Source organism: Thalia democratica, chromosome 7 (assembly GCF_965202585.1).
Source record: "Thalia democratica chromosome 7, ktThaDemo2.hap1.1, whole genome shotgun sequence".
Lineage (NCBI taxonomy): Eukaryota > Metazoa > Chordata > Thaliacea > Salpida > Salpidae > Thalia > Thalia democratica.
The window spans coordinates 50,010,573-50,026,748 of NC_139171.1; the positions used below are offsets into that span (position 1 = coordinate 50,010,573).

The 16,176-nt window shown below is 24.5% G+C and overlaps 1 protein-coding gene across 1 annotated transcript; it reads right to left on the reverse strand.

Annotated features, from left to right (window-relative positions):
- Positions 1–1,274: 1,274 nt before the first annotated feature.
- On the reverse strand, positions 1,275–4,427 carry LOC145841532 (uncharacterized). The gene is made up of 9 exons (XM_082948890.1): positions 4,301–4,427; positions 3,855–3,972; positions 3,448–3,567; positions 3,038–3,235; positions 2,777–2,871; positions 2,484–2,596; positions 1,820–1,993; positions 1,543–1,683; positions 1,275–1,451 (listed from the first exon to the last, which is right to left on the reverse strand). Exons 1-9 carry the CDS (start codon positions 4,425–4,427, stop codon positions 1,275–1,277), a joined length of 1,263 nt encoding a protein of 420 aa, XP_082805016.1.
- Positions 4,428–16,176: the final 11,749 nt, after the last annotated feature.

Consider the following 16,176-nt stretch of genomic DNA (forward strand, 5'->3'; position numbering starts at 1 on the left):
AATAAAACAAACTTCTTACAAGTATACTTATTTTTCATATTCACGTAGGAAAAAAGCCAAAATGTTATTTGAAATGAAATAGGTTCAAAAGCAAACACAAAAAACTAAACACATGATGAATAACTATAACTTTATCCAAAAAGCTAAAATAAAACGCCTTAATTATGTACTTATTTATTTTATAGTCAAACAAAAATTGTTTATCATAAATTTTATACTGTGTGCAAAACTCTAAATGAAAGTTGAAGAGGCGTTTATAAGTGTTAAAAAGCAGTTTTATCCACTCAAGAGTGAAATCATTAATTATTTTTACATTTCATATAACTTTTGACAAAAATTTAGTACAATTCAAAAAGTTTGAAGTGGTTTACCGGATCCAAAACCTCGGAAAGGGCCGAATCAGAGTCTCATTTTGAAATTAGGATTCGGCAGAATCCGAATTCGAGTTTTATTTTGAAATTATGATTCGGCCGGATCCGAATCAAAGTTTTTGATTCTGTAGATCACTACTTAACATATTGCAGACTTATAACATTGATACTTAAATTAATCATAATCGCTAGTTTAGAACTTGAACTATACTTAAAGTTTGTTATATTTTATTTTTTTTGAATAAGTTATTTATCCTAAGCTCTTACTTCTTTTCTTGTAACCTACAGATGGCGATTTTGAATGCTAGCTTAGAATAAAAACTTAAACAGAATAAGTAAATTAAGAAAAAAATTAAGTATAGTTTCGGTTCTAAACTAGCGATTATGATGAATTAAAGTAAAAATATTATAAGTTCACAATATGTTAAGTTGAACAATCAAATGTGTTAAACATGTCTCTTAATTATAGATTAGATACATTTATAAAAACTTTATACTTGATTGGTATCATTACTTATAATTTTGTAAAAAATTGTTTCACATATTACAAGTTAAGAAACTAAAAATAAAAGACTTTTACAACTTTTCAAAACGACCTAGTGTAAACCTTTTAGTTATCGGTTCGTACACTGTTTGGATACAGTTTAACGTCTTGTCCAGGACTAAGTGGCACAAAATGAACAAATAATAGCCATAGGTGTAGGAAACTATAGATTTACAAAATGATACATAATTATAAATTTAATAATAAAACTTTTTTTGGTAAAAATTAAGTTTATTATAAATTATACACTTCACGAAACTAAACAAACTGAAAAAGCCCAACGCATATTACAAAAAAAAACAAGAATTGGAGCATCAATTAGCATAGCTTCAAAAGTACTGATGACTAAAAAGTTTTGTCTAGTTTTTGGGAATATAGTTGTCGGCACATGAGAATCGTTTGCAGCTAAAAAACTTTTCTATGGTCGCTTCATCTACGTTCTCTCTATTCTTTTGATGATTTGCTACAAATGCTTGAAGTACTTCAATCAGACGTTTCTTGAGTTCTCCCGATAAAAGTTCTCCTTTAGCATATGCCTAAAATTAATATGAAGATAAAATTATCAAATTTAAATAAAAGTTACTTTAAAATTTAATACCAAGTTTGAAAATATATAACGTTACTAACAGCTTTAATTTTTTCATATTCTTCATCATCGTCTAAGAAGAAATTAAGATATTTAATGCACACATCAACTTCAATATTTCCTCCAAGTTTTCGGTGCAATTCAACTGTATCTTGGCCTCCACTGAATGCGTACTTATTAATCTGTATAAAATTTTTAAAAATCATGTAAATCACTTATATATCAAAGTAAATAACTAAGAATACTTTTAAATAAGATCAAATTAGATTATTAAGTTAAACTAAAATAAAATAAAAAATAATTTTTTTGAAAAAATACCTTAGTTTTTATTTGTTGGGGCGTATCAGTGAGAAATATTCCGCTGTTTTCATCTGAAGCACTCATCTTAGAGACGGCTCCTTGCAATGCCGGAAAAAACACGGAGTGAATCAACGCAGGCTTTTTGAATCCTAACGTTGGTGCATAATGTCTTGTCAAGCGGAAGTATGGATCCTATAATAATTGAAAATAACTAATTAAGTAAAGTTTAATTTAGAAACTTTAATGTTATGTTAGTTTGTTCTTCGATTATAGCGCTATGGATCATATGCATACACATATACTTTGCAAGAAGCATTGAGCTTTTAAGGAAAATAATGTGATTTAACTAATAAAATAAGTTCTAATTTTTAAAAGGCTCTAACTAAAAATACTACTACATTTTTGCCCTTTTTAAAATAGTTGATAAGATCTAGAAAAGTATTTGTAGAAGCAATAACAAATTATTTTTTTTTTTGATACTAAATATGTAAAATAAAATCGTACTCAGTTTTCATTAAATACAATATTTTTCATTAATAGTTTTATAGCGTTAAATTTGGGTAAACATATTTCAAAACTCATCATAAACCGAATGTTTAAGCAATTGAATGTAAATTAAAACTATCAGTTTGTATTATTATTAAATTGAACTAGTATAAATAACAAAATGCTTTGACATTACCTGATCGATAGCGCATGGAATGAGACATTCCACGTCTCTACATCCGTTAAAAATGTGTGGAAAACTGGAAGAAAATGAAGGGCAAGCTTGCACTGGTGGAAAACTTACTTGTCCTAGAATAAAATTTATTTATTTTTATTTAGTGATAAATTTTTATTCCAAAATTAAATAAATATATGTAAAACTATACTTTTATATGTATTGTTCTATAATAAGAATTTGAACTTTTTAATTCAACTACTTGAAAATACGTTGTTTATCTGTTTTAGATTGAATTAAAACTTTTAATTAACCAATATTATTATCTCCTTCGAAGCCGAAACAGCCTTTTACTTGATTTAATGTAACAGCCTTTTTAAACTTGATAATATTCTTGAAGAATTCTTTTCTGTGAGCATAAATTATTTTATATAAACTTAAATGTTTATGCTTACTGTTAGTTTTTATTTTAAATTAACATTACTTTTATAAGCGTTTCAAACGTGTTTTAATAATTAGATTTCACTTTTTATAAAATTTTTTGTTTCAAATTAAAAAAATTGAATATCCATTACCCATGTCCCTCAGTTATATATTCAACATCAGTGAAAATAAAAGTTTTGTCCGGGTCAAATCCGCAAGCGATAATATCTTTGGCGTTTGCGTAAGCTAAATCGGTGTAATCATCAAGGTTCTTGCCGTCCTTGAAGAAAAATTTTTCATCATCAGTCATCTGTATGACTAACGGCACATCAAACACTTTCTGAAGCCATCTGGTATAAAAATAGCTAGTAAAAACTTGTTCCGAAAATTGCAGTTTTAGTGTGTTAAGTGTAAAGTTTAGTAGTAACAAAAATATCTGAGTATAATTAAAAGAAAACAACTTAATAAAAAGCTTAAACTATAAAAAGTAATTTTTGAAAATATTATTTCTAAACATTAAAAACACATTAAATTATTGTGTATTAATTACTGTGCCACTAACTGAGTGAACATGAAAGGAACCATATGACCAAGATGCATAGCAGTAGATGAAGGTCCACGTCCAGTGTACAAATAAAACGGCTTCCCAGCTATGTAGTTCATTAACACTTGATCCAATTCTCTGGATGGAAAATTATGATAAATCAATAAGCTTTTTATAAAGTCAAAACTTGCACATAGATACTTATTAGATATTTCATTTAATAATATTAGCAACGCAACACAGATTTTCCGTAGATAACTCTATACTTTTATAGAAGTTTATGATAGTTCAACTACAAATATAGAAAATAGATACATTATTTTTAGAATAATTAAAAAAAAAGACGTTTTTAAAATTTCTATTTGCATTAATTTTTATACTGATGTTTTTAAACTAATTTGTATTTGTTAACTAATAATAAAAACCTATGAGAAAAAAATATTTTTCTTCTAAGAAAGGTATGCATTTTCATATTCTTTTCGTCTAGAACTTCTTGAAATTTTTCTAACACATCTTCACTAATTCTTTCTGATCCAAACTTAACTGCAAATTATACTTTTTATTTTTATCCATGCTTATACTTATTAAGGTTTATTAAAAGTTAAGTCCCGTAGATCATTTTTCTAAAGTTTTTAACTTAAGACGTTCCTATAATATAAGACCTAATTAATGATGATAAAACAGCAAAATATCTGGTTAACGAGTAGTAATTAGACAGAAAGTTTAATGATATCTAGTAAAGTGATTAAATTGTTTTAACTGTTTACAAAGATTTTTTATTAAAAATAACTTTATGAAGACTACCAAAATTCTTAAAAATAAAATTGAAAAGAAAAATCAAGATCAAACTTATATAAATGGTTCAGCTTACCAATGAGTTTTTCATAATCAATTCCTTTATTGCTTGATGCCTTTACAGACCACGGATCTACAACATCTTCAGTTTCTGAGTTATTTATTGAAGTGTTTTCCATTTTACGAGTAATTTCTTCTGCCATTTTTGCTTTTATGTAATAGTTTTCTGAAAATTTTTAATGAACAGGAATTAGTATAGAAAAAATCTAAATTGTAACTAAGTTTTTAAGAACCATTCCCTAAAATACTTATTTTAATCTTTCTGTAAAATTTTTTAACATGAAAAATAATATTAATAACTTTTTTTTTAACTTAAATTATAGTTCACATAAATTACAAGCAAAAAATATGTATGTACCCTAAAAGTTAAGGAAATATTAAAATTTTAAATCAGTTTTAACTATAAGAAGTTGCAAAAGTCTTTTTTTTTTCAAAGAGGTTTGAAAATATTATATTTGTAACTTAAAATATTATAGACTTATAAAAATGATACTTAAATTCCTCATAACCACTAATATAGAACCTAAACTGTACTTAAAGTTAAAAAAAAATTTTTTATCCTGAATTTTATCCTAAGCTGTTACTCGTTGCTCTCTTACCTTGAAATGACTTTTAGAATGCTTGCATGTAAAATAAAAAGTTGTAATTTTCTAATTAGTTCCAAAAATCGCTTCATTAAAACCATTTAACAGGATTAGGTAATTTGATACTTTTTTATATCTCACTTAGTTTTCATTATTAAAGTAAAAGACTAACTTACTTCAGCAAGAGGTTTTTAAATCAATATGTGTCAGAAACTAAGTTAAATAATTTCTTACAAGCTATAATACTAAATAATATATTTATAAACCACAAGGACTTTTGAGTTAATAAAATAAAAGTCATTGAAATCAGCTAAGACTCTAAAGTTTTTACGGTGTACCCTTAATTTTGCACAGAAGTTTAAACAAATACAAGTTTGCCTGTAATATATTAAAGGATATGCAAGATATGAAGTATTATAGTCATTTACTTTAAAAATGAAAAAAATAGTGAGATATAAAAAGGAATCATATTACTTAATCCACTTAAGTGGTTTAAATGAACAGTTTCTATAAATTAATTAGAAATTTACCTCAAAAATATTTTGGAGACACAACTTTATTTTAGAAAGTCAGCATGACATTTTTTTTAGTTGCAAAAAAGTAAACTATACAAACCTTATTAGTATTTGTTAAAGGTAATTTATTGATTAAATTAAATAAATAATAAATAACATCTAAATGGAGACTGAAAACCATATAAAGAAAAAAAAATACAATAAATAATTACCTGGTCTTTGTAAACTATACCTCTCTACTTAAAATTCCATAAATTTTTCCCATGAAATATATGTCATAAATTTTCAACATAATCTTAATAGAGATGCTTAAAAAAAAATCCTTGTTAGGCCTGAGCTGTGCAAATAAGTTTTCACTGAATTTAGCTGACCTGAAGAAAACCTTACTAAAATAAAATGAAACAATTTACCTAGAAGCATATTTACTTTTTTAATTCTCGTAGGATAAAAGCCAAAATGTTATTTGAACTGAACAACGGGTTTTAAATTCAACATAACCACTAATTTAGAACCTAAACTATACTTGAAGTTTCTTAAAAATTTATTTATTCTGAATTTTATCTCAAGCTGTTACTCCTAGCCCTCTTACCAACAGATTATTTTATTGAATGATTTTATGTAAAATAAAAAGTTAGATTTTTCTAATTATTTCCAAGAATTGCTTCATTAAAATCATTTAACAGGATTAAGTAATTTGATTCCTTTCCATTTCTCACTTATTTTATTTTCAAAATAAAATAATAACGTACTTCAGCGTGAGTTTTTAAATTCAGTAGTTTTAGACATTATCTAAAATAATTTCTTATAAGCAGAAATATTAAATAAATTATAAATAAATAATAAAGACTTTTGAATTAATAAAGTAAGAGTCATTTAAGTTAGCTAAGATTTAAAATTTATTCAATATAGCCATAATTTTGCACAAAAGCTTAAAAAAATACAAGTATACCTGTAATATATTAAAGAATAAACAAATTATTTTTTTATAGTTGCAGAAGTCTGTTATTTTTAATTTCAATAATTTTAAATTTTGCAGAAGAAGTACAGAAAACTATAAGTAATGATATCAATGGAGGTATTATGGTTTTATATTTGTGCCTAATTTATTATTTCAGAGAAAGGTTTAAAACAATATTAAATACTTAAAATAACATTTTGTAGACTTGTAATATTGGTATTTAAATTATATAAAAAGGAATCATACTGCTCAATCAAGTTAAGTGGTTTAAATGAACCGTTTCTATAAACTAATTAGAAATTTACCTCAAAAATATTTTGGATACGCAACTTTATTTTACAAGAAAAAAAAAAACACAATAACATGATAATTTTTTAAATCAGGAAAAAAGTAAAATATATAAATACTAGAAATATTTGATAAAGGTCATTTATGACACCATTAAATAAATAACATCTAAATGGAGACTGAAAACCATATTAAAAAAAAAGAAAGATACTTTAAATAATTAAATAGTCTTTGTAAGCTATACCTCTCTACTAAAAATTCTATAAATGTTTACCATAAAACATATGTCATAAACTTTCAACATAATCTTTAAATAAAGATGTTTAGAAAAAAAATCCTAGTTAGGCCTGAGCTGAGCTATGCTAATAAGTTTTAACTGAGCTGAGATGACCTGAGGAAAACCTTACTTAAATGAAATGAAACAAACTTAATACTAGTATATTTATTTTTTATATTCTCGTAGGAGAAAAGCCAAAATGTTATTTGAATTGAAATAAGTTCACAGACAAACAAAAAAAAAACTAAACTGAGGATGAATTAGAAAAATATCTTTTTTTTTTAATTTACTTCTCCTACCAATTATACACTTCATATTGACTTCCTTTGGCATATTTTTTTATACACTTGATATTTTATTTTCCAGAAAAACATTTCTAAGATTTAACCGTTTTATTCACAATTTTTCATCTAAAACTAAGCAAGTTACTGGTTAGTTGACGCAGCTGCTTTCAATTATTTTACAGACGACAGAGAAAATTTTAGTTGTCAGCACAAAATAAAGTTAAACCTTTGCTCATTTATGTTTTTAAAATTAAATTAAGAAATCAATAAGTAAGTTGTCCTAATCGCTAAATTTATTTACACAAACAATTCTTTTAAGTTTTATATCCATAATTAGTAGGTATTGTGTACTAAGTTTGTTTATAGTAGTTAAAACTTTGAATATTGAACAAACAAAAGTTTTGAATAAAAATTGATGCTTTCAAATTATATGAAAAAATTATAAGTAATAATGGATAGTTTATCGTTACTTAGTATTCTTATTGATTTTTCATGAAAATTTCTCAGCAGTTTTTCTCTGAAGACACATCATTTGTATACAAAATTTGTTTAAAAATACTTTTAGCACTAAAAAACTAATCAATTATTGTTTGTTAAAAGTATAAACTATTTGAATAAACATTTAGTGTATAAAATTTTGAAATTTAGAATAGTTTAATTTATAGTTATGTTTAAACTTATGACAAGTTTTATGCTCTCACTACTAAGGTTTTTTCAATATTAACCTTACTTAATAATTTTCTAAAGTAAAAATACTGAATTTAACAAGCACTAAGATAAAACAATTAAAGAGTTGTATGTGAAAATAGCAAATCTTTACATTTCAATATAAAACAAACAGTTTTTATTTAGTATTCAGATTTCTTGCAAATCTGCTAAACAATGTGTTTGGCACAAGTTTTTGTAACAATTGAAACAAAACTTTCTAAAATTTGTCTTAACTACTTGAGTAAATTTTTATTAGTTATCTAATAAAAAGTAATAAAACTATTTAAAATTTTTGTTGTATTTAGAATATATAGCGATACTTATTTTCAACTAATTTCTTGTTTTGAATATAATAAATCATTATTATTATTAGTAAGTACAAAACAAGCTGTTTATTATATTTTTAATTTTAAGTTTAACAGCTTAGAGACCAGGTGACTTTCATGCTTGATTTTTTTTATACTTTAAGAAAAAGATAAGATCATAATTAATAGCCCAATAGTTTCAAAATGTAAAGTACTATTATAAATGAAAAAAAAAACACTTATTTACATAAAATATGTTTTTCTACTACTAAAATTATTCGAATTTAGTAGTTTATTACAGATGCGGTTCTTAGACTAATCTCTAAAGAAAATAGGAAAAAGAGGAAAAAATATTTTTAATAAAAACGATGTTAAGTTAAGAAATTTATTAGTAGAACTGCCTGTTCTTTTTACTAAAGTTTTGAATGTTAAGTCCAAACAATTTTTACAACTGCATATAAGCATCAAGCAAGCTATATCACTTTTTTGTCTTATGAATATCTTTGGAACAGCTGGAAAAAATTTAAATATGTTTTGCATAATAAATTAAATACAAATCTGTAAACTATGAGAGCCTGTTTCTAAAAGGAAACCCTTAAATAAATTTTACAAAAATTTCAGTTGAAAACGCTAGTTTAAATAAATAAATTAAAACAATTTACTTTTTTTGAACTACGTATTGTAGTTTTATTTAAAGTTTAATAGTTTTCAAAATAAACTGCACTCTTATATCTTTTAAAATAAGTCAATAGGAAGCAAATTTTTATTTGTTTTAAACAAAAAGCAATTAAAAATTTGGTTTTATTAAATCAGATACCCGTACATCTATAACCATGATATTTTCTTTTGATTTTTTTCATTGTTGTAGTTTACTAAAACTCATCATGTAACTTTAAATACACTTATTTACTTTTAAAAACATATGTTAAGCAAATGTTACATGTTATTAGTTTTTTTGATAATGCAGTTAAAAACTAATTTACTGAAAATCAGATTCCCGTACGTATTGTAGTATTATACTGTTATTATATATAATTTAAAGGTAAATATAAACGGTTTTATTTATAAAAAGTGATGAAAATTACTTCATTTATAAATAGTTTTATCAACTAAGAAAAGAATATCAATATTGTTTGCAGAGATATAAAGCATAGCTAAATTTGAAATAAACTATACGTAATTTTTTTTTACGTTTAGAGGCTAAAAAAAAACAGACCTCAAGAGAAAAATCTTTGATTTAGAAAATTTATCTGGTTTGTGGTTTTCAATCTCTAGATTTTTTTCAACTAAAATCGGTATTCTAAAAATAAGTTTTACATAAAAAATATAAACATTTTGAATAGTGAATTTCCTGGACATACGTTAAAAGGTATCAGTGGTATGCGATTAGATAACTGAAAGGTTTTTTCGTGCACCAGGTTCTAGGACCAAATATTTTGAACGCTTTTATTTTTGTCGTTTATTAAATAACATAAGCTGAATATCTTTAGTTTGTAGCTTTAGTAGGATAAACTTTGATTTTTTTTAATTTGTAGAGCAGTGATTGTCAAGCTAATAAAAATTTGTGTACACTAAACTACAATAAACAAAAGCGGTGCACACTAAGATCTAGTTTTAATAAATGCCGCAAGTGGAGGGGCTACGTAAACACTTTTATCAGTTAATTTCTCCACATTTCCGAACTGAATTTATATTTACATTAACAAACGAAGCTGAAATTTATTATTTGAACTTTTTAATATTTCTATTGATCTTTATATTTGGTGTACCCTATTTCCACAATGATATTTTATTTATCTAGCATTGTCTTACATAACTATTATTAAACACATCTCTGCAATCACTACACCAGGGTTTCCCAAAGTGGGCGATATCGCCCCCCTGGGGGCGATAATTAGTAAGGGGGCGAAAGGGTGGGCGATAACTAGTAAAGGGGCGAAAAGGGGGCGATTTTAAAATTTTGGGCTGTCATAAAATTTTTACTTTTTTTCTTGCTATGTTACTAGTTTTAGCTTGCTATTAAATATTTGACCCTGAGATAAAACTTAAACAAAAAAGTTTATTTTTTTTATGTAAAATATAGAGAAAAAAATCAAGTACTTATGACTCCTATTTTCAAGTAAATTACATATTTTCATTTATATGTTTTGTTATTTGACAATTACATAGATCATAGACGATCGGAATCCCTCTCACCACTTTATAACCTGACATATATGTTATTTGGGATCATAAATGGTTTGTAAAATTCTATGTTATCTATTACCAACTATCACCTCATGATATTTTCAATTGCTTTTTGAAAAGTCACTAAGTTAGACTGAGAAATAAAACTATACAGGGTTACCAATTTACCTAGAAACCTGGAAAAAACTGGAATTTGACAATTTAGGCAAAAAAAACCGTAAAAAATCTGGAATTATTAACAATTTCAACATATTAAATAGTAAAATTCTGATTTGACACAAAAAAGCTACCCTTTAGATAAAAATATGGATTCCTTCAAGGCAGATCTTTTTGAAGTAAACGACTTACAGGAAACCTTCTCAGACTTACAAACTAACCTTGAACTTAAAGTAAATTTTTCCAAAGAACGATATGAAAGCTTTTGGAATAAACAAAAAATAAGGCAAAAGTATCCAATCATTTGAGAGGAATTTAGATTGTTGTTTATAGTTTTTCCTTCTAGCTATGTTGTTGAAAAAACTTTCAGTTCATTATCAACATCTTAAGCAAAAGATCTAATCTAGATATTTGTAAAGGAGGCTTTATTTTACTGATTAAGAACTAAATTAAAAAAAACTTGCATGCAGTAATGAAGCTCATCCTTTACATTATATTAGACTTAAGTAGCAGACATTATTTTATGAAAGTTTATTTATTTTTTTTTGATCTTTTAAAATACTTCTTATTTAACCTGGTTTGTAATGTATTTTAAAAGTCTTTTTATAATAAAAAAATTATTAAGTTAAGTATTCTACAACAGGTTTGAATAATGCCTAATAAATGTTAATTACGGTAGACTTCCTCTTGAGTTCGCACTTTTTACCCAAAAAAAGAATGCAAATTTATATTTTCTTAAATTTAATTTAAATAAAGTCTTTTACTAACTAAGTATTGATAAAACAAAAAATACACAATATTTGATATTTTATATAGATTTATTTTTTTTATGAATGTTCTTTTTAGGTTTTAGTTGATTTCATATTTATTCATAACGCTATTGCATATAACATATTTAATTTTATCACTTTGTAAATAAAAATGTTAATAATTTTTGAGTTTGCACTTTTTTATTTTGTTCAAAGTTCGATTTCAAGCGGAAGTCTACTGTATTTATTAGACGGCATATGTTTTAAATCTGTTAATAGTTTTATTTTGACCTGGTTAATTTTGTAGTTTATATTTGTCGTTTTATATTACACTAAAATGTTTTATAGCGTAGTGATAAAAGTATTTGTTTGAAAGAAATTTATTTGACATATTTTTGTTATCACTTGTTTAATCTGTAAAAATAAAAAAATCTTGATAATCATTAAATTTTTATTTCAAATTTTTTTTTTGGTTTTAAAAGAGTATAGATTTGAAGTCTCTATTTGAAATGACTTTAAATTTTTCATTTAAAAGGTTCTTAAACTCAATTTTATTTTTTAACTTGATTTATTATTGTTAAAAAATCAATATATCAAGGAATTTTAAACTCTTAATAAAACTGTTTTTTGTTTTATCTCAATTTTTAATATATTAATAATTAGAATATGTTTTTTTTTTAATAGCTCAACACTAGTTTTTGGTTTTTCACTACTTCTGGTAAATTATTACTGGCTAATAACTAACGGCTTAATTAAGTTACTTAGTATTAACTTTTAAATGTGCGAAATTCTTTATATGAGAGATTATGAAAATTTCAGGTTTCAGTTAAGATTTCAGATCGGTAACGTACGGTAAGATCAAGTCAAATTTCGTACCGCTAAGTAACTTGAAAACTACTTGTGCAAAAAAAAAAAATTTTTTGATACTTAATATTTTGAAATACACTTTCAACCTGGTTTTCAGATCAATAAGTATTTCCTAGATCACATAAATACTAAATCATTTTATTACAATTTTGATCGAATTTTTTGATTTTCTTATATGTTATTTTATAAAATTATTCAGCCCGCAATAACATTTTTTTAACGAGTTGAAACTAGAAAAGATTTTTAAGTAAATATGAATTGCTGGTTACAAAAGTTGCCCACCACTACCCTAAAAGTTTGATTAGTTTTAAAACAATTCATATTTAAATAGGATTGATTACAGATTACACAAGGCTTTTTAATAATCAAGTATTTTAATACACTTTACTGGGCGTATAAGAAAACAACTGTAACTTATTTTCTCAAGCCCTGTAAACTACTTTGAATACAGCCACAAAAATGCTTGCATAAGAAATACTAGACTAAAATACATTTCAAACACAACGTTTTTGGCTCAAAAATTTGTACTCAAGAGAAAAACTACTTTGTAAAATCGTGGGGTTGGGGGGCGATTATTTTTCAAATTTCTGAAAAGGGGGCGATTTAGTAAATGAGTTTGGGAAACCTTGCACTACACAATGTTCAGTACAGTACTTTTAGAATAGTATATCAAATATTAAACACACTTTATGTCTTTTGCTTTGTGATTATTGTCTGTATTAACTAAAAATGTTGAACAAATAAGAAAACGACAAAAAAAACGAGTTAAAAACAGCTCAGTTCAAAATAATGTATATATTGTTGCTCTCCGTAAAGTTGATCCTGACATTATTCATACACTGAAATATTGCACTTCACGATGTTCATGGTTGTAACTGATTGTAACTTTTTTTGTTAAACAAACTAAATACTGAAAGTTAGACTATGATCAATTAAACATATTCTAAGGTTAGATATGAAATTTCTTACATAAAACTTCATTTTAAGTTTTTAGATGAACATATTAATTTAGTTTGAGTTTGTTACTTTTTCAAGTAAAAATATTATATGACCAAAAACCAATTTATAATTCAATAAATTAGTTTAGATTCCTTTTTTAAAATATGTTGGCCAAAAATTAATAAAAAAAGTAATAAAGTTTAAAAGAAAAAAAATCATCAAATAACTTAACACATGGTCAATTAAAAAAAAAGATTAAGATTCAGAAAAAAATATTAAACTAGTCTAAATATTTCAAAAATAAATTTAATCAAATATGTGTCAGCATGAGTTTTTCAAAAAAAAACTTTGCCTTAGTTTTTGAACTATTAACTAGCCTTAAAGTTATCCTGAGTAGTCTGAGTGTGTGAAAATCCTGGTTTTTAAATAACTAAATGCAATTATTGACTTCTGATAGTAGTAAATAGATATAAAAAAATACTAGCTAGTAGTAAAAAAATTGTGCTGATTTTTAAGTATTTTAAACTTTATTTTTTATAAAAAATTTTAAATAAACAAACTTCAATTGTAAAAGTAGTTTTAGATTTGTATTATGAACTAAAAAAATATTTTACTGAATTGTTTAAAACTTATTGCTCGGTTATTTTTTAAAAATCTGACTTAGTTTAAAAAGGAAGTTCAATAAAAATTCAAGTTCTAGTTAGTAAGACATTTAAAATGTAAAAAAAAGAAAAAATAACATTCTAATAGTTTGCAACTAAAATAAATTTAAATATGCAAACACAAGGGTTACGACTTTTTTAGTCAAAACTGTCCTGATTGATCAGAAAATGTCCTGAATAACTTTAAACTGTCTGTAGTCATCCAAGGGTTTTTATAAATTCTTTTTTTCAATTTAAATTTTTTCAAAGGCAAGAAAAACCAAGCTTTTCAACAAAAATGATCATAAAATAATTCATTAATACTAAATCAACTACATCTCATTCAAAATGTGAGAAAAAAAATTGTTTGAAAAAAATGAATTTGTTTTTTTTTAAATTCAGGCTGACTCAGAATAGTTTTTAACTCAGTATTTCTTTTAACTCAGTATAGTTTTTAAATTTTAGGCTGAGTAAAAGAAAAATATTCTGAGTCAGCCTAAGTTAAAAAAAAAAAATCAAGATTTCCTGAGTCATCTTGTGTCATACTGAAAATTTAATTTTTTTTCAAGTATCCTGGATGCGTGGCAATCGTGTTTTTTAACTGAAATATCATAGTTATAAAAAACAGATATAAAGTAAACAATTTAAAAAAATAATCTTAAGGTAAAAAGGGTTGTAAACTAAAAATAAAAACTAGTTTAAAGTACAGAAAAAAAGTCTAAATTAACTTGAGTATTTGAAAAATTTTTACTAGTCTGAGTTTTAATAAGAACATCAAAAAACCTTTGAACTACCTATGTATTTTCGATTACAGAATAAAAATATACTGAAATATTTAAAAAAGATATTAGTTAACAGCCTTTTTTTTCAAATGTTCAATACAGTTAAAAAACTGAAGAATTGTAAAATATTTGGAATTTAAAAAAAACACTACTAATTTTTTTAAATCAGTTCTAACTTAAAGAGAAAAATTAATTTAAAGTTTCACATATACTAAATTTTAGTTGTTAATATAAAGATATATGTTATAACACAACAAAACAATTTTTTATAGTCAATATTAATAATGTTTGTTAAACATAAAGTAAAAATTACTTTTTTTAACTAACATATTATAAAACCTCTAACAAAATTGTTAAAATTGCAGCCTTTATTTATTGAATAAACAAAAGAATAGAGATCTTTAGTTAGTAGTTCAATAACAATTTAGTTTTTTACAAAGAGTATAATTGTTAGGTTTGCTTTTCTGGTAAATAAAACTAAATCAGCCTGAGTAACCAAGAACAAGCATAAGTAGAGTTGTTACTTTTCAAGTCAAAAAACTTTCTTGAATGACTAGAATCTATCCTGAGCCTTAAATTTCTGAAATAGTTTAAAAAAATTAGCTTATCTAACAAAATTGTCTATAAAAAAGCAGAAAACCGAAACTACAACAAAAAAATGTAATTAAAGATCTAAAAACATTGGAATGAGATTTTCAAAAAATCTTTAAACTGTTCTGAGATAGATTATTATAAGATCTAAACTGTCCTGAGTTATTCTAAATGTGTGAAACTCTGCATGAGTTACATCAAACTAGTTTTGGTCATTTTGAGTTTTTGAACAAAAAAAAGAGAAAATCAAAGCTGAAAACGTATGTAGCTGTTTACTTAAAATAACAATATGATAAAAAAATAATTAAGGTCTAAATAAAAAATTTATAATTTTCAAATATAATTTTTGACATAAATGTACTCAGAGATTTAACAGAAATACCAAAACTAGACTACAATTTGCAAAGAAAAAAAACATGCTTAGTAAGATTGTATTCCTAAAAAAAGTTTAACTAGAATGATTGTGTGGCAACCCTGAATCATACTAGAACTGGATTCCTATAAGAACTGGATTCCATAATGCTTTCAAAATTAGAAATATATAAATTTAACTAAATTAAAATTTCTTAAAAGACACACCTAATTAACCAGAGATATACAATAGAACCCCAGAAAAACCTAAGCCAGCTTGAGATTTTCAAATATTCTTTACAAAATTCAAACTAGCTTCAGTGTGTAGCAACTCTGTATTTTCTTTAAACTTAATAATTTCTGTTTAAATTATGAATAAAAATATAACTATTACTAAATTTGAGTTATTTTCAACTTAAAATTGTTACTTAAAATTTATTCATTACTACTGACATGAACATATTTAAAGAGAATTGTTAATATACTTTATCTATAACATAAATTCATAAATTTTTCTGTAAATATAAATAAATTTAAACTTTAATTATTACTGAACTACTTTAAACATCATTATAGGAATAATTGTTTAGTTTAAAAATTGTGTAATATTAATAAGTAGTTTTTAATTAATAAAAGGGAACTTTCTCTTTTAAGCATAATGTTGTAATTTACTAATATTACTAAAAATAAGAAAATATTAAACTTTTAAA

Excerpts from the sequence above, each read along its gene's own strand:
- LOC145841532 (XM_082948890.1), bottom strand. The coding sequence starts at position 4,427 with ATGGCAGAAGAAATTACTCGTAAAATGGAAAACACTTCAATAAATAAC. Across the intron at positions 3,236-3,447 it reads GTTCCTTTCATGTTCACTCA|ATGGCTTCAGAAAGTGTTTG; the intron begins GTTAGTGGCACA and ends TTTTTATACCAG. Across the intron at positions 2,597-2,776 it reads CGAAGGAGATAATAATATTG|GACAAGTAAGTTTTCCACCA; the intron begins GTTAATTAAAAG and ends ATTTTATTCTAG.